Source organism: Rhinopithecus bieti, unplaced genomic scaffold (assembly GCF_001698545.2).
Source record: "Rhinopithecus bieti isolate Rb0 unplaced genomic scaffold, ASM169854v2 scaffold_22442, whole genome shotgun sequence".
NCBI lineage: Eukaryota > Metazoa > Chordata > Mammalia > Primates > Cercopithecidae > Rhinopithecus > Rhinopithecus bieti.
In genome coordinates this window covers 435,176-458,623 of record NW_016810717.1, presented here as the reverse complement: position 1 = coordinate 458,623, position 23,448 = coordinate 435,176, and the positions used below count along the sequence as shown (strand labels likewise).

General features: G+C 36.5%; 1 protein-coding gene across 1 annotated transcript in view; it reads left to right on the top strand.

Moving 5' to 3' along the window:
- The window catches only part of ATF6 (activating transcription factor 6), a 229,754-nt gene that overhangs the window by 25,461 nt on the left and 180,845 nt on the right, over positions 1 to 23,448 (top strand). Inside the window, exons 5-7 of the mRNA XM_017892659.1 lie at positions 3,766 to 3,895; positions 4,436 to 4,639; positions 14,356 to 14,576. Coding sequence (XP_017748148.1) covers positions 3,766 to 3,895; positions 4,436 to 4,639; positions 14,356 to 14,576 — 555 coding nt within the window. The remainder of the gene's footprint in view (positions 1 to 3,765; positions 3,896 to 4,435; positions 4,640 to 14,355; positions 14,577 to 23,448) is intronic.

The following is a 23,448-nucleotide window of genomic DNA, read 5'->3' as shown; positions in this document are numbered from 1 at the left end:
AAATCAGCACAGTGTTTTTAAGATCAATTCCTATTGCTCTGTGTAATCAAATCTGTTGAATCTAACTCTGTACAACATTCAAGTATGCATTCACTACATTTTTACCTACACCATAATGAATATTTTTAAAAATGTTCCCTTATGGACCCATGTGAGAAATCCTTTAGGATATATGCCTAGAATTGCTGGGTGATAGAATGTGCAGGGATTTAATTTGACAAGTGCTTCCATATTGCTCTCCAGGATCATCATAGTACTCTGTGGGCTGGTAGCAGTGCTCGAGGATCCCTGTGACTTCTCTCCTGATGCTTGGCATTGTCTGCCTTTTTAATTTTTACCCCATGGCACAATGTGTTTTTTGATTGTTTGCTTTTATTTTGTTTTACTTTGTATTTCTTTGGTTATTGTTTTCAACATTTATTGCTTTTTGGACTTTTTTCTTTTATACATTGTTTATTCCTGTCCTTTGCCAGTTTTTCTACTCAGTTGTTGTCTTCTTGTTTATCTGTAGGAATTCTTCATATATTTGAAATAGTAAACTCTTGTTGGATTTAGACATTCAAATTGCCTATATCTTTTCTCTATTATCTATTAACTTTGTAGTCTTTATTAAGTATAAATAGTTAATTTTGAATTACTCAGGCTTATCTTTTTTTTTCTCTTTTCCTTTATGGCTTATTTCCGAAATCCTTCCATGCTTTTAGGTCACAGAGATATTCTCCTGCATTTTCTTCTATTACCCATATGGTTTACCTTTCACATTTAGGGTTCTTAATACTCTTAGACTCCACTTTAATATGTGCTATTATGTAGGGATCCAGCATTAGGTAGGGATCTAGTTTTAATTTTTTCTATAGAAATGAATCAGTTTTCCTAACTGTATTATCTTTGTAATCATTTGTAATCACTCTGTTCAACAATATTGTATATCTCTCTGTTAACTCAAATCTTTTATGCCTTCAGTTGTGTAGTTTTCTTCATGTGGGTCCTGCACATTCCTTAGAAAATTTCTAGGTATTTTGTAATTGTTATTGCTATTGTGAGTGAAATATTTATTTGTTTTATTTAAATCTTTTTTATTTTTAATTTTTCTGGGTACATAGTAGGCATATATATTCGTGGGGTACGTGAGATGTTTTGACCCAGGCATGCAATGTGAAATAATTAGATCATGGAAAATGGGGCATCCATTCCCTCAAGCATTTATCCTTTGTGTTATAAACAATCCAGTTACAGTCTTTTGTTATTTTAAAATGTACAACTAAGCTCTTATTGAGTATAGTCACCCTGCTGTGCTATTAAATAATATGTCTTATTCCTCCCCCCCCCCCCCTTTTTTTTTTTTTTTAATCCGTTAACAATCCCCGCCTCACTACCAGCTTCTCAGTACCCTTCCCAGCCTCTGGTAACCATCTTTCTACTCTACGTTTATGATTTCAGTTGTTTTGGTTTTTTGATCCCACAAATAAGTGAGAACATATGATGTTTGTCTTTCCGTGCCTGACTTGAAATATTTATTTTTTATTATGTTTTCTAAGTGAGTATTAATACAATATTTTCAAGGTCAAATTTTTTTGCCAGTGGATGGTTACATGTGCTTCAAGTATATAGCATATTACCTTGCTAAAAGGCACGCTGTCTCTTTTGTTTTAATGTTTTTAAAATTTCTTCTTTTAGTGTAATTATACTAGAATTACAGGGAAAGCAGGTAGCTATTTTTTATCCTGACTTTAATCGTGATGCATTCAGCATTGGCTTTGGCTGTATAATTACTCATAACTTTTTAATGTTAAGAAAGTATTCCTCGAATCCTTGTTTTCTAGGATTTTGTTGAGGAATACTTGTCGAATTTTATCAAATACTTTTTAAGCATCGAAGGCCATGAAGATAATAGTCTCCTCCTGTGTTACCTTGTACTCTTTGGTTTCTTGGAAATATATTTTAATACACTCTACATTTTGCTCAGCTTACACGCTGAGTAGGTGTTAAGTGTTAAGGATGTATGAAGATGCAATTGTCACTCTCACCAGTGAGACTGAGAGCATCTCTTTCTCCCATATCTTCTCCAGGTCATTTTAATTTTTTTGTGATTAAAGTTTAAATTTGCCTTTGGCTACCATTTGCATTTCCTTTTCAGTGAAATGACTGTTCCTGCCCTTTGTCTATTTTTTGCAAATATTTTCTATCAATATATATCTTTTAACTTTGTTTATGGTCTAGTTTTTATTGTTAAATATTTTACTTATTATTTGTTCAAATCTATTTCTTCTTCCTTTGTGGCTTCTGGGTGTTCAGACTTAAGAGGGTCTGCAACATCCTGAGAGTAAACAAGTATTCTCTTAAATTTTGTTTTTATATTCTTATAGATTATTTTGAAGATGGTATGAAGTAGAGATTATGTCTATTGTGTGATCATACATGCCATCTTTTCTGTCTGAATTGAATTGCTACTTCTATGTTGTTTCTTTATTCTAACAAACTGAGACAGATTCACTGAATATTAAAAGACTTTGGGAAAATGCGAATGTTATCTTTATGTATCTCAGTCATTATGAATTCACCTACTAAATTAAAGAAAATAGCACTGCTGGCTGGGTGGGGTGGTTCACGCCTGTAATCCCAGCACTTTGGGAGGCCGAGGCAGGTGGATCATATGAGGTCAGGAGTTCTAGAGCAGCCCAGCCAACATGGTGAAACCCCTCTCTACCAAAAATACAAAAACTTAGCAAGGCATGGTGGCACACATCTGTAGTTGTAGCTACTTGGGAGGCTAAGGCAGGAGAATTGGTTGAACTTGGGAGGCAGAGGTTGCAGTGAGCTGAGATTGCGTCACTGCATTCCAGCTTGGGCAACAGCGTGAGACTCTGTCTCAAAAAAAAGAAAATAGCACTGCTCCATTCATGCATCTTTCTTTTACATTTGGAAGAAAGGCAGTATTACAAAATAGAAAATAGAAAAGGATAAAATAAAATTATTTTGGCTTTTGATATTCTTTTTTTTTTTTTTTTTTTTTTTTTTGGAGGGCAGAGTTTTCACTCTTGTTGCCTCAGGCTGGGTGCAATGCGCCATGATCTCGGCCACCGCAACCTCTGGACCTCCCAGGTTCAAGCAATTCTTCCTGCCTCAGCCTCCCTAGTAAGCTGGGATTTATAAGGCTGTTGCCACCATGCCCAGCTAATTTTTGTATTTTTAAGTAGAGGCGGGGTTTCTCCATGTTGGTCAGGCTTGGTCTCGACTCCCGACCTCAGATGATCCACCTTTGCCTCGGCCTCCCAAAGTTGCTTGGATTACAGGCATGAGCCACTGCGCCGGCCTCCACTTTTGAATATTCTTTTAAGACTAAGACTGAATAAGAGAGATTGTGGAGAAAGGATATTGACATTTTAACTGCAACCTTATACTGATACTGGATGTTTGTATGACTAGCAATCAAGTTTTATGTTTGTGTGTGTGTGTGTGTGTGTGTGTGTGTGTGTGTGTGTGTTTGTAGTTTGTAGGAAGAAATGTAGAAAGAGATCAATGACTCATATCTTTAATATAACAGGATGGCATAGACTTACTCTGCATTTTGATTTTTTTCCTTTGTTATAGATGGATCGTGCTGATAGTCACTTATTACTTAATATATAGATACAGTTTCTAATATACCTTTCCCTTGAAGTTACCTTGAAGTGTTTTTCTGTTTATGTATGGGTCTCCTCCTTTACTATGCAATTTGCTGCTTAAGGATTATACTCATTAATTTTTGTTTTTATTTTGCTACAGGAGGAGTTGGATTTGTCTTCTAGTTCTCAGATGTCTCCTCTTTCCTTATATGGCGAAAGCTCTAATAGTCCCTCTTCAGCAGAGCCACTGAAGGAAGATAAGCCTGTCACTGGTCCTAGGAACAAGACTGGTATTACTCTATCTCCTAACTTCTGTTATTTCTGTTTCAGATTGAGCTTAGGTTCCATTTCTTAAAGGAAAATGCTGGATTAAGTTTATGTTTATTAGGCTGGCTTGCTGTTTTTTAATTGGTGGACCTATACTGTTTGTTGTGAGTGATTACTGTGGAGAGGAAAGGGGAGAAATGATCTTTGGTTGTCTCTGTCTTTGTAGGTGAAAGATACTTTAAAATAGACTCAGACCCCACCATCTTCAGGAGAGATTTCAAAGTTTCTGTTAAAGATAACTGAATGGAGGGCCATTCAACTATGACGTTTGTTACCTGTTAATCTCTGGGTGTTATTCCGCAATTTTAGCTCTTCTCCTTTACCAGTTAGTGTGTCCCATTCCCAAAACTGCAGCTTGGCTAGAAAAGAAGGTAACAGTTGAAGTACTTTTCTTCAGTTCATTCAGGTATATATATTGTAGCAAGGCGTGTGATAGAATCTGTTTTTTAGGGCTTGCTTAATTGCTTTCACATTGACTTGTGGTTTGTCTGTTTTTTCTCCAGAAAATGGACTGACTCCAAAGAAAAAAATTCAGGTGAATTCAAAACCTTCAATTCAGCCCAAGCCTTTATTGCTTCCAGCAGCACCCAAGACTCAAACAAACTCCAGTGTTCCAGCAAAAACCATCATTATTCAGACGGTACCAACACTTATGCCATTGGCAAAGCAGCAACCAATTATCAGTTTACAACCTGCACCCACTAAAGGTACCTGAGCAGAATTTAAGGCTGTGTATGTTTATTTGGAGGGCAGTAAGGGTTGTGTCATATGATTTGTTTTAATTCAGGTTATAATTTCTGAGCACGTGCTGTTTGTCAGGAATGTCTTTGGTTATGAGGATGTTGCAGAGATGACTAATGTATGGTTCCTGTCATAACAAGGGATATAGCTCTCCAGACCAGTTACATCCGATGGTTATTTTGAAAATCTGGGACACTTTCTTGGTGCCATTTTATTCTGGTGGATTAAATACAGAAACACAAATTTTTAGCTAGTTGAATGCAGAGTTCAGGTCAGCCAGATTTTTGTGGCTGTGAACTTTTTTGGTTTTAAGGAGTATTTAAAATAATAGGGTCCATTTCAGGTGTGTGATAGCAATAGAATCAAGCCCTTAATCTCTGAGGAGGCTGCATGGTTTAGTAAACAGTATATTGACCTGGTCACTATGAGCAGATCTGAACTCTGTTTTCAACTAGCTAAGAATTTGTGTGTTTCATATTTTATCCACCAGATGGCCTCATATACTTGTGATTCTACAAGAGGTTTAGGTCATAATTGAAAGAAGTTCAAGTCTGAGGATTTGGTACTATTCAGATATGGGAGTCATTTGCGTATGGAGATCTCTTAGGTAGGTTAGTCATCGTTGTACTCATACTGATGTCTGTGTACATTGAGTTCAAGAAAACTTGTGCAACGTTCTTTTCTCTGGATTTAGTTTGTTGGCACCAGATGTGACTAGGCGATAATGGGGTAGGTTTGTAAATAAATACCAATGTTACATTTGCTTTTATGACTGTATCTCATCTCCAATTGTAAATAGTTAGCTCGTTTTTCGGAGCATAGTTTTAATGAGGGTAAATTTGATAAATTTAATTTCCAGATACTCTTTTAGCTTTGTTCTATTACATGGTCATAGACAATATGACGTTGATAAAAAGAAGACCTAGATGAGAGAATGGATGGATCAGTGAAAATTCATCAATCAGTCCCACCAAAATAAACAGACAAACAAACAAAACCAGTTTGAAATTCCTGCCCTCTCAATACAAAGTCAAAGCTGCTGCTTTTCCATATGAAAATAGCAATCCTATAGAATAGGTATTCTTGTGATTTATAAGTGTGTATTAAGGGTTTATGAACTCCTTGAAATAAAATGCAGTATTTAATGTATGTTCATATTTGGATTATTCTAGGGATAGTCTTCAAAACTTTCTTTAGGATCTCATAAGTATCTGTGCCTTCCCAAAGGCTAAGAATTTAAACTAATGAAGAACCTCATTATAGTTCCCATAAGCTATTAAAATATATCCGTACAGAAAGTCTGACATTAATATGACTAGTGTATAAAGCAGGGGTATTCCTAAGAATTTGCCCTTAGCAGATCATTGACTATGTTTGAGTGATGGAAGATCTTACCTATAGTAAGAAGACAAACTGTTCTTTTCTGAGCTGTTTATCAGTTCCAGAAACCTGAATTACACGTTATTTGAAACTTCAATACTTTCCTGTGATCTGAAGACTATACTTATTTTTTTGTGAGCATGTGCTAATATGAGGAACTGCACCTTGTCTGTTTTTTTTTTTCTCTTTTTTGAGACGGAGTCTCTCTCTGTTGCCAGGCTGGAGTGCAGTGGTGTGATCTCGGCTCACTGCAACTTCTGCCTCCTGGGTTCAAGTGATTCTCCTGCCTCAGCCTCCAGAGTAGCTGGGATTACAGGCACGTGCCACCATGCCCAGCTAATTTTTATATTTTTAGTAGAGATGGGGTTTCACCATGTTGGCCAGGATGATCTTGATCTCTTGATCTCATGATTGCCTGCCTCGGCCTCCCAAAGTGCTGGGATTACAGGTGTGAACCACCGTGCCTGGCGCCTTGTCTGTTTTTATAGTACAATCTAAATAGGTGGTATTATTGTAAGAACATACAGATTTAAGGTATGTTTTTCATTCATTTGAGAGTGGAGAGGGAGGAAGAAGGGAAGTATAGGCAAGGCATTATGCAGTTAATCATGTTAATACTAGTAGTAAGTATTTTACTGTTGAAAAAGAAGAGATAATTTCCACAGGTTTAAGACTCAGATTCTCTAGCTTGGAATATAAAACTCTTCACAATTTGGCCCTAGTTTAGTTTTTAGTTTTTTTTTTTTTTTTTTTTAATAGAGGGTCTCACTGTATTGCTCAGTCTGGTCTCGAACTCCTGGGCTCAAGGGATCTACCCACCTCGATCTCCCAAAGCTCTGGAGTTAAGGCATGAGCCACCATGCCTGGCCTTCTAGTTTAGTTTTTGAACTTTATAATATTACTCTTTTCTATAAATCCCTTCTTCTAGCTCAACTAATCTGGCATTGTCCTTTGAATTCACTTGTTTTTCCTAGTTTTTTGGCTCACCATTTTCTACCAACCAACAACAACTTATGCCTACTTCTACTTCTCAGTCCTCCATGTCCTTTAAGACTGTTTTGAGTAGTGTAGATGAGAGATAATGAAAACCTGGGATATCAGTAGAAGTGGAGAACCAGGGTGAAGAGTAGAGATGTTAAAAGTGTAGAATCATAGAGATTGGTAATTGGATCATGTAGGAGGAGGCTGAAGGATAGAGAGGAAGGTATCTAGGATGACTTCCATTTTTCTATCTTGGGGCTTTTTGGGTAGATGATGGCGAAAATTATTGAAATGGGAGATAGAGGTAAAATACGTTGCCCAGATCACTCTGCTGATAAGAAGCAGAGCCAGAACTTGAGCCCAGGTGGTCTGGCTTGGAGTCTATGTAAATAATCACTATACTGTATTGCCTTAAAAAAAAATGACAGATGTATTCCTTGCTCTCAAGAATTCTACACTTTAATTGGGGAATTAAATTCACACAAACAGTTAAATAACAATCACTGTGATAACTAATGCATTAATAACTCATGCAGTGCCCATATGGAAGCTATTATTATATAGAAAAGGAGATTAATAATAATAGTAATAATTGCATTTAAGTTCTTACTATGTGCCAGACACTCTTCTAAGTGCTTAAGTACATTATCTTATTTAATCCTTATGTCAACTCTATGGTGATAGGTTCTGATATCTCCATTTTATAGATGAGAACACTAAACACAGATTATTTGCCTAAAGTCACACAGCTATGTTATTTCAGACAAAGTAGGCATTCAATAAATGTTTGATACATAGTTTAAAATCTTTGAAGAAAGTTTGAAAGAAAGAACTATCAAAATCAGTGAGTTACACATAGTCAAAAAAAATATGGCATTGAATCCAGCCATGTTCCATTAAGGAGGTTATGCATGTAATGCCAGAGAGGATTTTGAGCATGCTGAAATGGATAAACAGCCTTTGGAATGTCCTTTTTAACTGTTTCCACACTAGGAACAGTAGTAACTATGTTCAGCTGCTATTTAAGGCCCCAAACAATTCTTTGCATTGTAGTTTGTGGCCTGGTCAGCATTTACCAAGTCACCATGAGAGTTTTTTATTCTTTCACTTGAACATATTGTCATGGAAATTTGGTTGTTTCCCCTCATTCTGTGTTGAACCCAAACATGCCTAGAATATTTAGGGTATCCCTGATTTAGTTGCTGGGTAATTTGAGGATAGTTGGGTACTTTGGGATGAAAAGGCTTGATGTACTATATGGGAAAAAAAGGAGGCAGCAGTGGCTTGGTAGGACTCAAGCCACATTTGGTACACACGCCTTGCCTTTGGTACACAGACATCTCCTTCTTTGTGTGATGCTCAGCACTCTCAGCAAGGAGACAGTGATAATTACACAATTGGCAATACAGATTTGGATTATTTTTCTTAATTAGTTTAAGAAATACTACAAAGCCCTCTGTACAAGTTATCTGCCAGGGCTTTAAATCTGTAACTGTAGCTAGAAATAGGATTCTTTCTTATAAGTTACCTAATTCATTATGTTTATACCTCTTCTGTTCTTTAAAATAGTCCCAAATTTCCCTGAACAGTGTTTAATTTTTGGGGGGGGGGTCTTTTAATCATAATTTTTAAACTCTGAGGATGTAGAACATGGCTTCCTGTAATACTCTTCTCAAAGTATTGGTTTAAGTCAGTGGTTCTCAATCTGTGTATTGTGGACCCTGGGGCGTGGGTGATGGGGGTAGTAGCCTTATGGCATTTTGCAAAGCATCTGTAAATCCATACTTGAAGCAAGCATTTTCTGTAGACCAAATAAATAATTTGTTTCATGTATCTTTGTATAGCTCTTCAAATTTGTATAGCTATACTTCTGACTGATAAACTCCAAGTTCATTTTAAATCTTCACTAAATTCTTAGCAGCCTTTTTCCATCATGGATTTTCTCAATCCACAGAAACTAAAAGGACAACCTTGATGATTTTGGGTGACCATGATATTATTTTATATTAAAAGAGAGCTCTTATATTCAGGAGCCTTTGGGGAGAGACTATGGGTTTTCTAGGTGTAGAATTATATCATCTGTGTGAGAGGTAGTTTGACTTCCTCTCTTCATGTTTGGATGCCTTTTATTTCTTTCTTTTGCCTGATTGCTCTGGCTGTGACTTGAGCACTTGGGAATTCTTGTTTTTTTTTGTCTCTACAACATGATGAATATGTATTTTCATAGTGCCAGATTGACTGTAATTTCTTATTATTATTAAAACCTAACAGTTGGTCATATGCTATTTACTTTATGTGTTACTAATTTTTATTTGCATATTTGGTGTAAGCATATTTATGTCTGCTTATGAGTGATTTCTCCATTTTATATGTTTTTACTTCATAAAAGAATGGAGTCTGCCTCAAAACAAATTAGGCATCAAAGGAACATACCTCAAAATAATAAGAACCATCTATAGCAAGTCCACAACCAGCATCATAATGAATGTACGAGAGCTGGAAGCGCATTCCCTTTGAGAACCAGAACAAGACAACGATGCCCCTCTCACCGCTCATATTCAACATAGTGCTGGAAGTTGTAGCCATAGCAGTCAGGCAAGAGAAAGAAATAAAAGGCATCCAAATAGGAAGAGAGGAAATCAAACCATCTCTCTTCACAGATGACACGATTCTATACCTAGAAAACCCATAGTCTCTGCCCAAGTCTCCTAGATCTGATAAACAACTTCAGCAAAGTTTTAGGATACAAAATCAATGTGCAAAAGTCAGCAGCATTTCTATACCCCAGTAACGTTCAAGCTGAGAGCCAAATCAAGAATGCAATTTCATTCACGATAGCCAAAAAAAGAATATAAAGTACCTGGGAATACAGCAAGCTGGGTAGGTGAAAGATCTCTACAATGAGGGTTACAAAGCACTGCTGAAAGAAATCAGAGATGACACAAACAAATGGAAAAACATTCCATGCTCATGGATAGGAAGACTCGATAGTGTTAAAATGGCCATACTGCTCAAAGCAATTTACAGATTTAATGCTATTCCTATCAAACTGTCAATAACATTTTTTACACAATTAGAAAAAACTATTCTAAAGTTCACATGGAACTCAAAAAGAGCCTAAATAGCCAAAGCAGTCCTAAGCAAAAAGAACAAAGCCAGAGGCATCACCCTACCTGATTTCAAACTGTACTACAAGGCTACAGTAACCAAAACAGGATGATACTGGTACAAAAACAGACACATAGACCGATGGATTAGGTTAGAGAACCCAGAAGTAAAGCTGCACCGCTGCAACCATCTGGTCTTTAATAAAAACAGACTGGGGGAAAGGATGCCCTATTCAATAAATGGTGATAAGATAACTGGCTAGCCATATGCAGAAGATTGAAAGTGGATCCTTTCCTTTAAGTGTATACAAAACCCAACTCAGGATGGATGAAAGACTTAAATGTACATGCCCAAATTATAAAAACCCTAGAAGAAAATCTAGGAAATACGGTTCTGGACATAGGCCCGGTCAAAGATTTCATGATGAAGACTCCAAAAGCAATTGCAACAAAAACAAAAATCGACAAATGGCATCTAATTAAACTAAAGAGGTTGGGCATGGTGGTTCACACCTGCAATCCGAGCACTTTGGGAGGCTGAAGGGTGGATCGCTTGAGATCAGGAGTTCAAGACCAGCCTGGCCAATATGGTGAAACCCCATGTCTACTAAAAATACATAAATCAGCCAGGCATGGTAGTGCATGCTTGTAATCCTAGTTACTTGGGAGGCTGAGGCAGGAGAATTGCTTGAACTCAGGAGGCCGCAGGTGCAGTGAGCTGAGATTGTGCCACTGCACTCCAGCCTGGGCGACAGAGCTCAAAAATAAATAAATAAAAATCAACTAAAGAACTTCTGCACAGCAAAAGAAACTATCAACAGAGTAATAGGACAGCCTACAGAATGGGAGAGAATATTTGCAAACAGTGTATCCAACAAAGGTCTAATCTCCGGAATCTACAAGAAACTTAAATTAACAAGCAAAAAACAACCACATTAAAAAGTGGGCAAAGGACATGAACAGATACTTGACAAAAGAAGACATAGACATGGCCAACAAGCATATGAAAAAATGCTCAACATCACTAATCATTAGAGAAATGCCAATCAAAACCACATTGAGATACCATCTCACATCAGTCAGAATGGCTACTATCAAAAAGTTGAAAAATATTCGATGCTGGTGAGATTGCAGAGAAAAGTGAATGCATATACATTGCTGGTGGGAATGTAAATTGGTTCATCCACTGAATGCAGTTTGTAGATTTGTCAGATAACTTAAAGCAGAACTACCATTTGACCCAGCAGTCCCATTACTGGGTATATACCCCCCAGGGAATATAAAGACACATGCACACATATGTTCGTCACAGAACTGTTTGCAATGGTAAAGACATGGAATCAACCTAGATGCCCCTCAGTGGTGAACTGGATAAAGAAAATGTACATATACACCATTCAATACTACACAGCCATAAAAAAGAATGAAATCATGGTCTTTGCACCAACATGGATGGAGCTGGAGGCCATTGTCCTAAGATAATTAACGCAGGAACAGAAAACCAAATACCACGTGCTCTCTCTTATAAGTGGGAGCTATACATTGAGTACACATAGACATAAAAAGGGAACAATAGACAACAGGGGCTACTTTTGAGGGTGGAGGATACAAGGAGGGTGAGGATCAAAAAATTACCTGTTGGGTTCTGTGCTCATTACCTGAGTTATGAAATAATCTGAGTGCCAAACACCTGTGACACGCAATTTATCCATGTAACAAATCTGCATGTGTACCCCCTGAACCTAAAATAAAAGTTGGGGGAAAGAAAACTGAGTCCAAGGGAAAATGAGAAGGTAAAAATGTTTAGTGATCATTTATGCCCAAGTATTAATACATTTTTTCTACTCCAAATCGTGAAATTATTTTTAGATCTTATCTGGGATAAAATGCTGCTTATTGAATTCTGCTACTTTTAGTGTGTTTTTTGAGGCCATCTGAAATAAGGGCTTTGCTTTTATAAGTTATCTTTTTTAGCTAAGACAGATGTTCTTGACAAACAGGTGTTCTGAAGCTTTATTTTGATTTTTAGTTTTCCCCGATCCTTTGAAATACTGAGCTGAGTTTTACATGTGTCAACCTGTTTGAAAGCATAATGCTTTTTTTTTTCTTAAATTATAAATTTACATGGGATTTTAGTTGCCAGTTATTTTAGTACCTTCATTTTGTTAGATAGGCTCAAGCAGCTGTGGATCTTAGGCAAGGCTTTCAACACCTTATAAAAATCTGCCAGATCTGAAAGGAAGCACTTAGCAGGCAAGTAAAATTTTTAATAGATTAGTGTTATGAGTTGTATAAGTCTTTAGGTTAATGGTACAGGTTTAGTACCCCTTAAATGAAATGCTTGCAACCGGAAGTGTTTCAGATTTTGGGTACTTTTGGATTTTAGAATATTTGCATATATATAATGAGATATCTTGGGGACAGAACCCAAGTCTAACATGAAATTCATTTATGTTTCGTGTATATCTTATACACATAGCCTGAAGGTAATTTTATATAATATTTTAAATAAGTTTGTGTATGAGACAAAGTTTGCATACATTGAACCATCAGAAAGCATAGTTGTCACTATCTCATGTGGACAATCTGTAGTTGTTTGGCACCACCATCATTCCTGGCTCTAAATTCATATGCTACTGACAAGCAATCATTTTCTTACACTTCTTCACAAATTCACACGTAAGAACTTAACAAAAATTATGACATACCATTAATACAGTGGAAAAATAATGTGTACAGGGCAACTAAAAATAATGTCTACAGGACAGTAGAATCACTAGAATAGAAGTGTCAGCTACTACACAACAGCAACAACAAAAAATGGCAGCTTTCAGTCTCTGCCTTTGATGCTATGTTTTCATTAAAAGCCTACTGTACCCTCTATTTTATGTCTTCAGGTGAGAAGAAACATCAGAAGCAGTTGAGGGACTGGAAGTGGGTCCTCTAGGGATGAGGAGGCATCCTGTTGGATGACTTCTAGAAATGTTTTCTATGGAGTCATCTGCCTCATTAACAAGTTTTTGTCTTAGAAGTCTCTTTTTTATTTTATAAACTGACATGATTTCTTTTTCTGTTGTGACTGTATGCTGCTTTAGTCCTTCACTAAGCCCATCACACTTTTTTACCATGCCATCTATAGGCACTTTTTGTGCTGAGTTAACAACACCATCTTCATTGTCATTTTTACAGATTGAGTATCCCTTATCCAAAATACTTGGGACCAGAAGTGTGGAGTTTTCCACTTGTGGAGTTGTGTCAGCACTCAAAAAGTTTTGGATTTTGGAGCATTTTGGATTTTGGGTTTTGGATTAAGGATGTTCAACCTCTACTAATTCTTCTCAAATTAGCATAAATTTAAAATAATGATACATCCGAAGACTCAGAAAAGAATTGAAGGCCATTTTGGGGGGAACAGGGAAAGGGCTGGTATCATCTACAGACTATTTTGAATCATAGATTTATGTTTACCATGATTGTTAGCTAAGATTTAATCTCAAATGGTTTTAAGTTTTTCGTTATTTGTAGTCCTTTTTTCTTTTTTTTGTCCTTTTTAGGGATCTGCCTGCCTCAGCCTCCCAAGTAGCTAAGACTGGAGCTACATAGCACCATACTTGGCTAATTTTTACATTTTTTTTTTTTTTTGTAGAGACAGGATATCACTATGTTGCCTTGCCTGGTCTCAAACTCCTGGCCTCCCAAAGCACTGGGATTACAGGTGTGAGCCACAGTGCCTGGCCTGTAGCTCCTTCTTCTTCTAATACTGAGTTACTATTACTACGTTTATGTTCAGATATTTTTGGTATTGTGTGCATTTGTAAATCCTATTAATTTAGAATACATGACTCTCCATGTTCAGTGTAAAAGATTTGTTATTTATTATAAGACAAATCCTTTTAGCACTAACAAATTTCAGAGGTTAATTCTTAGAAATCCAGGGATTACAGCAAATTTGATAGCTATTTAGTTGATAAAGATAAATAAGAAAGTATATTGTTAATGATAGCTCAAAGAGATGAATTTAGTTGGTCCCATTAAAAACATAACAAAGTCACCATAAGTGTGTGCTGCTATTGATCCAGTGTTTTAGTTGATGGTGTCAAATCCCTTGGTATTGATCTTACCCATTACGTCTGCAGAAGAGACCTAATTATAAGCTGCTTCCTCTCCTACAACAGTTGTGTACCCTCTGATTCCTTTTCTTTTTTCTAATGCAGGTCAGACGGTTTTGCTGTCTCAGCCTACTGTGGTACAACTTCAAGCACCTGGAGTTCTGCCCTCTGCTCAGCCAGTCCTTGCTGTTGCTGGGGGAGTCACACAGCTACCTAATCACGTGGTGAATGTGGTTCCAGCCCCTTCGGCGAATAGCCCAGTGAATGGAAAACTTTCTGTGACTAAACCTGTCCTACAAAGTACCATGAGAAATGTGGGTTCAGATGTAAGTTTTGAAACTTAGTGCTTCGCTTAATGCCCGATTTAAAAACCAACAAAAAACACCTTTTGCTTTTGTTGCCTTTTTTTTTTTTTTTTTGAATGTCTTATACTGCATCAAATAAAAGAGTGTGCTGAATTGCACATCTAGTCTTTGGAGGAAAATTAGGGTAAGGCTTACTACCTTAGAATCTAAGTGAACAGGTTTTTGAAAGTCTGAAGTGGTTTGATGAAAAGCGAAGTATGCATACCTCCCTCTTCTTTACTTCTTCTTTAGAACCAACCCTCTTATTACTCTTTTCAAGCCCTTACACCCTCAACCCAATCATCCATTAATATTTTACAGATTCAAAGTTTCCTGTTTGAAATGTTTTAGCAAGTCTTCAGATAAGAGTCTATAGACTACTTTTTAGGCAGGTTTTATATTTAGCTTTCTTCCTTGCCCTTTTGAAGGGTTTTCGCCACTTCATAATGATGACTTGCTACTCCTAGGAATTCTGTCTCTTAGTGATTATTCCCATTTTTGCAAACCTTTAACTTTTCTAGCATGTTGTAGGGATTTCTTATGATTTATAAATCACATGATTTCCTAAGACCTGTCACTCTCTAAAGCCAGTGACCGCACTTGCGAACTAATTCTTGCTTTCTTTCAAAATGATTGGAAATAACTCATGTTACGTATTAAACAGTAATTGAACATCTTGGTCCTAAAATTTAATGAATGTTATATAGTGAAACAGTGGATTCTCTAAAGTTATGATTGGGAAAGCAAAGTGTGTATGTTTTCTTCAAAATAAAAATAGATACTACTAGTTGTTAATATTACTACTTCATCCTTTCTTTAGGTAGAATGCATTTGAAAAGTAATTTTAAAATCCTGTTGGTTATGCAAGGTTGTTTATCAGACTACTGTCCGATCTGTCTACCAGAATTTATTAACCGGCATGTCAGTGACCCATTTAATTATAAAATTGCTCCACAGTTGCATGAACAGTAATCTCAGCCAGCAATATTGTAAAAATTCATAACAAAGGAATATTGTCTAGTGAAAGTAGAACATCCAATTTCTAGAATAAGAGTCTTGTATAGGTATTGAAAACAATGCATGTCAAGACATGGAATAGGAAAATTAGTGTTGCTATGAGACTAGAGATCGTGGACAGTACAGGATTAGGCTTGACTGTTATGTTGGTTTGTTTTGAGGACTAGAAGAGGTAAGCACAATGCTTATGGTGTAATAGGCTCTAATATATAGTGTGTGTTTCAGTTGAAGATGAAACAGTATGTTGCTGGGATGGGAAGGTGGTGAGCACAGGATAGAGGCAACTGGATTGGCAAAATGTTGATAATCATGGAAGCTGGGTGTTTATTTTTCTATCCTTTTGGTGCATGGAAAAATTTCTACAATATGTAAAAAAAAAAAAAAAAATGACAGTAATAAAATCCAAAAGCTTTCTGTGATATTTTCAATTAAAAGTTGTGTGAACAATAAGAAGAGAGTATGGTTTTCATGGGAGACCAACCAGGATAAGAATGATGAAAAGGATTTTTTAAAATAATCCTTTGAAATTTGTTTTAATACTCTTTAAATTATGAACTTGAATGTTTCTTATATAATACCAAATGAAACTTGCAACATTAAATATCCAAAGTTGCCTTTATGTAATATGTTAGTACATTTAAAATATTTTTATGAAATATTTTAGACATGAAAAAAAGATAAAGACTAATAGAACTTTAAAAATACATAGGTTAACAGTATATCACTGTTGTTAAAAAATATTAACAATATTAATTTAAGTCATCCCAAACATGGAAAAGTCCAGAAAAGCATAGCTAGGATGGGGAGAATATCTAGAAACCATGGCATAGGTAGAGGAGTGGGTTAAGGATTGGAATGATTCAGTAAACTGAAGAAGAGAGGATGGAAAGTAGACCTGGGAGCCATCTTCCAGGAAAGGAAGGTTGTTATGTGGAAAAGAGAATTGTTCGGCTTGTTCCAGAAGAGTTATCTGAACAGGCAGGAAAGATATAGAAAGGTTTCTTCTAAACATAAGGTTTTTGGATACAGTCATTGTATTTAAAAACCAGAAGAGCACCCCCCCGCCTTTTTTTTCCCCCCACTTTTAGGCTTACTGTCTGAATAAAGAGCATCTTAATGTTGGCAATCATCACTGTATGCCTTTGACCCATTTTATACTCTCTAAACATAGTCCAATTAATTATATGTTGGTCTATTACCCAGACATCCTTTATTAGTTCTCTGGTGTGAAAGACCGTATCTGTTCAGCTTTTGTACTCTTAAGGGGGCTCTGTAAATTTAAAGTATTTTTAATGAAATATTTTAGACATGAAAAAAGATAAAGATTAATTAGAACTTAAAAAATATATAGGTCAACACTATATCACTGTTAAAAATATGAGAAAATATAGAACCAATAAATACTGCTAGAAACAAAAGCTAATACTTTTTGGTTCTATGTTTTCCTATCTCACACATCCCCCAGTTCTTCCGTGTTGAGACTTTGTCAGCAAAGTCTCAATGTATGAATGTAAAATGTATGAGTGTCTACATTTATTGTATGAATGTGCATTTAGATTATGTTAATTTTTTTAACAGTAATATACCATTGACCTGTGTATTTTTAAAGTTCTAATTAGTCTTTATCTTTTTTTGTGTCTAAAATATTCCATTAAAATACTTTAAATTTACAGAGCCCCTTAAGAGTACAAAAGCCGAACAGACACAGTCTTTTCAAAATTTAGAATTGACAGGATTATAAAAGAAAGATTCAAGTACTTTATGTTTAATGCAAAGAGACCTAAGGACAACTAGAATAATTTTCTAGTCAACCTGCATTGAGGTTTTTGTGCTTATTTTTACTTGGCCAGCACATTGAGACATGAGCCAAGCCTTTCAATATGAGGTTTTTTTTGGTAGAAATTTTGACTGAATGTTTATTTCAAGTAAAGAAGCATTAGTCTATCCTAGCAGCAGGCCAACCCACTCAGGAACCCAAAGTAAATCTGTTCCAGAAGGTGTCGCAGAGCAGAACTTTGATCAGCTTGTATAGTCTTCTGCATTAGTAACTTTGTTGACCTCAGTATTACACGTGTCTGTTAAAACACTAGTCCTGTTAAATTAGGATAAATTTGAATTAGTATACATTCCTAATTTAAAATGGTCAAAAGAAAATGTTTTATCATATACTTTTGTGCTTTTAAAACAAAAGTATGGTTAAAAAATTATAAATCACCAAGAAAGAAAATCGTATCAGTTTTTTATGGCTTTGTAATGCTGACATGGCTTCTTTTTCTACCTTTTTTAGTTCTTTTGTTTGGCTGATTTCACTCTCTAGAGGCCTGCTACTGCCATAAGTAGCGTTTTTAGCATACCATATTCTGCAAACTGCATTAAATGCCACATTTTCTGTTATGAAACAGTTTGCCTGGTTCAAATTATAATCTTGCTCTTCCTGCCTTTTGCTGGCAAATCTGTTTTGTTTAACTCTTGGAGACCTCACCTAAGTTTTCGAGAAATATGGTTTGTTTTTGACTGTGATCCTGATGGAGAAAATGAACATGATCTCTCATTTCAGTGTAGAAGTTCTCTGTGCAGTTTCTTAATAAATGGCAATCTTGGAACTACAAAGTTGACTTTATAGGAGAGCATGCTTATCTTTCTTTAAAGGACTATTTAATGTTGCCACACGTCAAACCAAGGGCTTAACAACAAGCAGTCTGTTTAAATCTGCATTGCACTCACTACTTCCACCTACCCATCATAATCCCATAAAGTTTATGAAACATTACTGCCCTGGTTTTAAGGTTATAGGAATTGCATTGTTTTAGTTATTGGCACAAAAGACCAGAAAAAAAAGTAAAATTCTACATCTTCCACAGTGGGCCACATTGGAGCAAATACTCTTAGTGGAAATCACCAAGTGGGAATAATGGAAAGAAGAGTTTCCAGAACTAATACAGAACTAGAAATAACCTCAGATGTGAGGTTGATGAAGGGATACAAACTACTGTTAGGAGCCTCCTTCCTTCCGGCTCAGTCACCCCCCTGAATATCTTCCAAACTCTTCATCACCTTTCACCCTGTTTCTAAATCCTATAGTTAGGAAACTTGATCCCCTCCATCCCAAAATGACTACCTATTGGGAGTCCCTGCCTTGGGTTCCTAGAACCATCACGAGAAGGTAGGTGCTGAGGGGAATCCTTTCCTACTGGTTTGCAGGTATTAGAAATGGTGTGAAGGGGATTCTCCTGTCATACCAAATTAGAACTTTGTATTTCCTTTCTCTAGAATTGGTGTACAGTTAATTTAGGGATTTCAGGTATTTTTAGTATTGTTCTATGGGAGTGATGTGATATGGGCCTAGATGGGTGCCCTGCACACAGTGTTCCTCTCTTGCAGTGGAGGAACGTGAGCTTGGAGAATCTATCATGCTTATAGCAAGCAGAAAGCAAGCCTCCTCATTGTCCAGTGGGAGATTTTATCTCATCCTTCAGGGTTGCTTGTTGGTAACTGAACCTTGAGAATGGCCTGAGAAAAGAGTGGTCCGGGCCTTGCATTCTTTGCATACCCAATAAGACGTGTAGGAGCAAAACTCATAAGAGACTCCCTGGAGGTGTGTTTCTCAAGAAAATATGTCTATAATAATCTATTTGCAATGCATAGCAACTCAGAAAAACAGAGAGTGCCTATGTTCTATTTCAGGAAAAAAGCAAAACTTCAATAGGCATTTAAGTTGCTTGTTTTATCTGTAACACCCAAGAATAGGACTCTGGTTAGGTCAAAATGTGAGCTGAATCTCCTTAAATTATGTGGCTAGCTTAGATATCAGAAGATAAATAATGAATAGGCACTTTTTAATAACTTCTAACAACCAAGAAGTTGAGATCATGATATTTCTTTAGGCTGCAAAGTAGAGGAATCTATCAGAACAAATCCAATAGGAAGGATTTTGAGAGCTGGAGTTATCCAGAGTTTAGTAAAAAAAAATTACTTCTGTGCTGACTGCATTATGGCTTTGCTGCTACCAGGAACTCTGCAAATGAAAGAAAATATGCTTTGTTAAAATATTTGCAGTATCTCTTTAAATGTAGGTTTGGAGCTTCTAAACATTTATCTTGAATAAAGATTTTGGTAGTTCAGTTTCATTTGAGGCTATAGTAGTTTTGGAAGGGGAAGTGAGCAGGGTTTTTTTTGTTTATTTTCCCTTCCTGATGCATTGCATTAGGATAAATTTATGTTATGGCAACCTTAGCATTCTTTATTCTGTACTTTTTGTACTTTTTAGTTTGGCTTTTTTTTTTTTTTTTTTTTTTGAGACAAAGTCTCGCTCTATTGCCCAGGCTGGAGTACAATGGCGCGCTCTTGGCTTGCTGCAACCTCCGCCTCCCAGGTTCAAGCGATTCTCCTGCCTCAGCCTCCTGAGTAGCTGGGACTACAGCTGTGCGCCACCTTGCCCAGCTAATTTTTGTATTTTTAGTAGAGACGGGGTTTCACCAGGTTGGCCAAGCTGTTCTCGAAACCCTGGCCTCAAGTGATCCACCTGCCTCAGCCTCGCAAAGTGCTGGGATTACAGGCATGAGCCACTGCGCCCAGCAGTTTGGCATCTTTGTAAGAATAATAAATAATTATTTTTAAGGATTCTGATTTTTATCTTAATAAATAATGAAATACTTCTCTCTCCTTTCTCTAATTTCCATTCTCCACTACACTTGATCTTAGCCAAAAGGCTGAGAAGCAATCTCTAATTTCCATTCTCAAAACCTTGTGGGGACTCATTCTAGGGAGACAGTCCTTTTATGCCCCAGAGGCTTTCTTGCAAATCAGTTTTCCTGTCTGGTAGTCATTCTTACTAGTTTTGTGTGCATTCTTCCGGAGACAGTTCTTTGATATATAAGTACTTACAGTTTTATTTATTGACCTATTTTATAGAAAAGGTACTATACTGTACATGTCATCCTGCAGCTTGCTTTTCTCATTTATACCTTAGAGATCTTTTCATATCAGTGCATAAAAAGTTTCCTTCTTGTTCTTTTTTTTTTTTTAAAAAAAGACTGTCTGTTGCTCTGTTGCAGTGGTGTGCAGTGGCACGATCGTAGCTCACTATTGCCTTGAATACCTGGGCTTAAGCAATCCTCCTGCCTCAGGCTCCTGAGTAGCTAGATATGTGCCACCTGGCTAAATTTTGATGTTTTTGTTTGTTTGTTTGTTTTTTGTAGAGATGGGGGTCTTGTTATATTGCACAGGGTGGTCTTGAACTCCTGGTCTCAAATGATCCTCCTGCAGTGGCCTCCCAAAGTGCTGAGATTACAGGCATAAGCCACCGTGCCTGGCCTTTTTCTTATTCTTTTAATACCTGCATTTTAATAGCTACAGAGTAACCTACTTCATAGGGGTGCCATAATTACTGCAAAATTTTGCAGTGTTTTTCTTTATAAACATTTCTACATTGAATAATTTGGTACTTATTTCATTTTGTTCATATACAAATATATCTATGGGAGAAATTTTTAGAATTGGATTTGCTGGGCCAGAAGGTAGGTACTTGTTCAATTTTGATAGGTTTTACCAAATGGTCCTCCATTGAGGTATTTCTAATTGAGAAGTCACAGGGCTTAATGGAGTCCTTGCATGAGTTTCAGTGTTTCCATAATCAGCATGCTGTATTAGTCAGTTCTCACACTTCTATAAAGAAATACCTGAAGCTGGATGATTTATAAAGAAAAGAGGTTTAATTGTCTCATGATTCTGCAGGCTGTACAGGAGGCATGACTGGGGAAGCCTCTGGAAATTTGCAACCATGGCTGTGGGTGAACGGGAAGCTGGCACATCTTACATGGCTACAGCAGGAGAAATACAGAGAAGGGGAAAGTGCTACACACTTTTGAACAACCAGATCTTATGAGAACTTACGATTATGAGAATAGCAAGGCGGAAATCTGCCTCCATGATCTAATCACCTTTCACCAGGCCCTTCCTCCAACATTGGGGATTACAATTCAACATGAGATTTGGGTAGAGACACAAATCCAGATCATATCACACCCTTTTACCCCACCTCACCCCATCCCTCATATAGTTGTTAGCGATGTGCGTGTGCATTTGTCTGGGGAGTCCATAACCTCTTTTTTTTTACAGCTTCATTGAGATAAAATGCACATTCCATAAGGGTCACCCTTTTGAACTGTACAATTTAGTGGTACCATCACTGCTGTCTAATTCCAGAATATTTTTGTCACCCTAAAAAGAAAACCCCATGGTCATTAGCCATAGTCTTCCTCATTCTTCCCTTCCTGTAGCCCCTGGTAGCCATTTAATCTGTTTTCTGTCTCTGTGGAGTTGTCTGTCCCAGACATTTTATATGAGTGGAATCATATACTACGTGCCCTTTTGTGTATGGCTTCTTTCACTTACCATATGTTTTTCAAGCTTCAGCCATGTTGAAGCATGTATCAGTGTTTATTCTTTTTTATGGCTAATATTCTATTGTATAGATATACCACATTTTTGATAATCCATTCATCAATTGGTAGACATTTGGGTTGTCTCCGCTTTTTGTCTGTTATGAATAATGCCACTTTGAACACTCATGTACATTTTCACAGTCTTTTAAGAACCATTTTTAATATATAAAGGTATAAATCAGTGAGAAAAATGCAAATTCAACAATCAATGGACAATATATACAAATAGATAATTCACAAAGAAGAATGGTAAATTTTAAAAATTAAAGTGTCGATGGCTGTGTATTCTTGAAGAGGTATTCCCTCTGAAAGATTACTGTTCTATCACTATGTGAAAGAGTATTAATTGTTAGCAGGAGAGATCTTGTGGCTGCTTACAGGTAGTTCGAGAATGATATTCAAGAATTTGAAGTGTTGTGGTTACACTTTTCTGTGGCTCTTATCTCCCTTGAGTATGAGTTCTAAAGGAAAGTATCTTATGGCTTCTTATAACTTCCCAGTGTGTGTACACTGCAGCTGTGTGTGTGTGCGCTCCCACATGTTAAACTTTGACTTTGGTTATTATATGGGTGCACATGTTAAACTTTGTATTTGGTTATAATTTTAAATTTCAAAAGTACAAAACAAAATAGTACAGAGAACACTCAGGTATTCTTCAGCCAGATTCACCTGTTGTTAACCTTTTACCCAATTTGCTGGCTTATTCTTTATCTACCTATCTACCCATCCATCTAGCATCCATCCATCCATCCACCCACCCACCCACCGTCCAACCATCCATCCATCCATATACACACAATTTTTTTCCTGAACTATTTTAGGGTAAGTTACATACCTCACAGTATTTTACCCCTAATTTTTTCAGTGTGCATTTTCTAAAAATAGGTACATTTTTTTATCAACTTCAATAATTTACATTAATAAAATAGTTCAATCACCTGTCAATATTACAATTCTGTCAGTCTACCCAATATTTACTGGATTTTCACAAAGTCCTTGTGAAGGGGGCATTTATTCCCATTTTACTACTGAAGGAATCAACTAGCTAAGTGATTCAACAAATGCCATATTGCTAAGATGGCTAATGTTAATAAAGTACTATGTGCCAGGCACTTTTCTAAGTGCATAACTTGTAAATACTGTCTTTAAATCTTATAACGGCTCTTTGAAATGAATCAGGACCCTGAGGAATACAGAGTAAGGAACAGACAGAGTGCTCAGGGGAATGTTAAGTTTTAGGCTCTTTTTCTGCTTCTGTAGTGACTAAGTAAGATTTCATGCTTTTGTGTGTGTGTGTGTTTTAATTTTAAAACTTAAAATCTGAAAATGGGAGCTGGAAAAGGAGCAGGTATTTATTTTATTTTATTTTATTTTTTAATTTTTTTTTTTTTTTT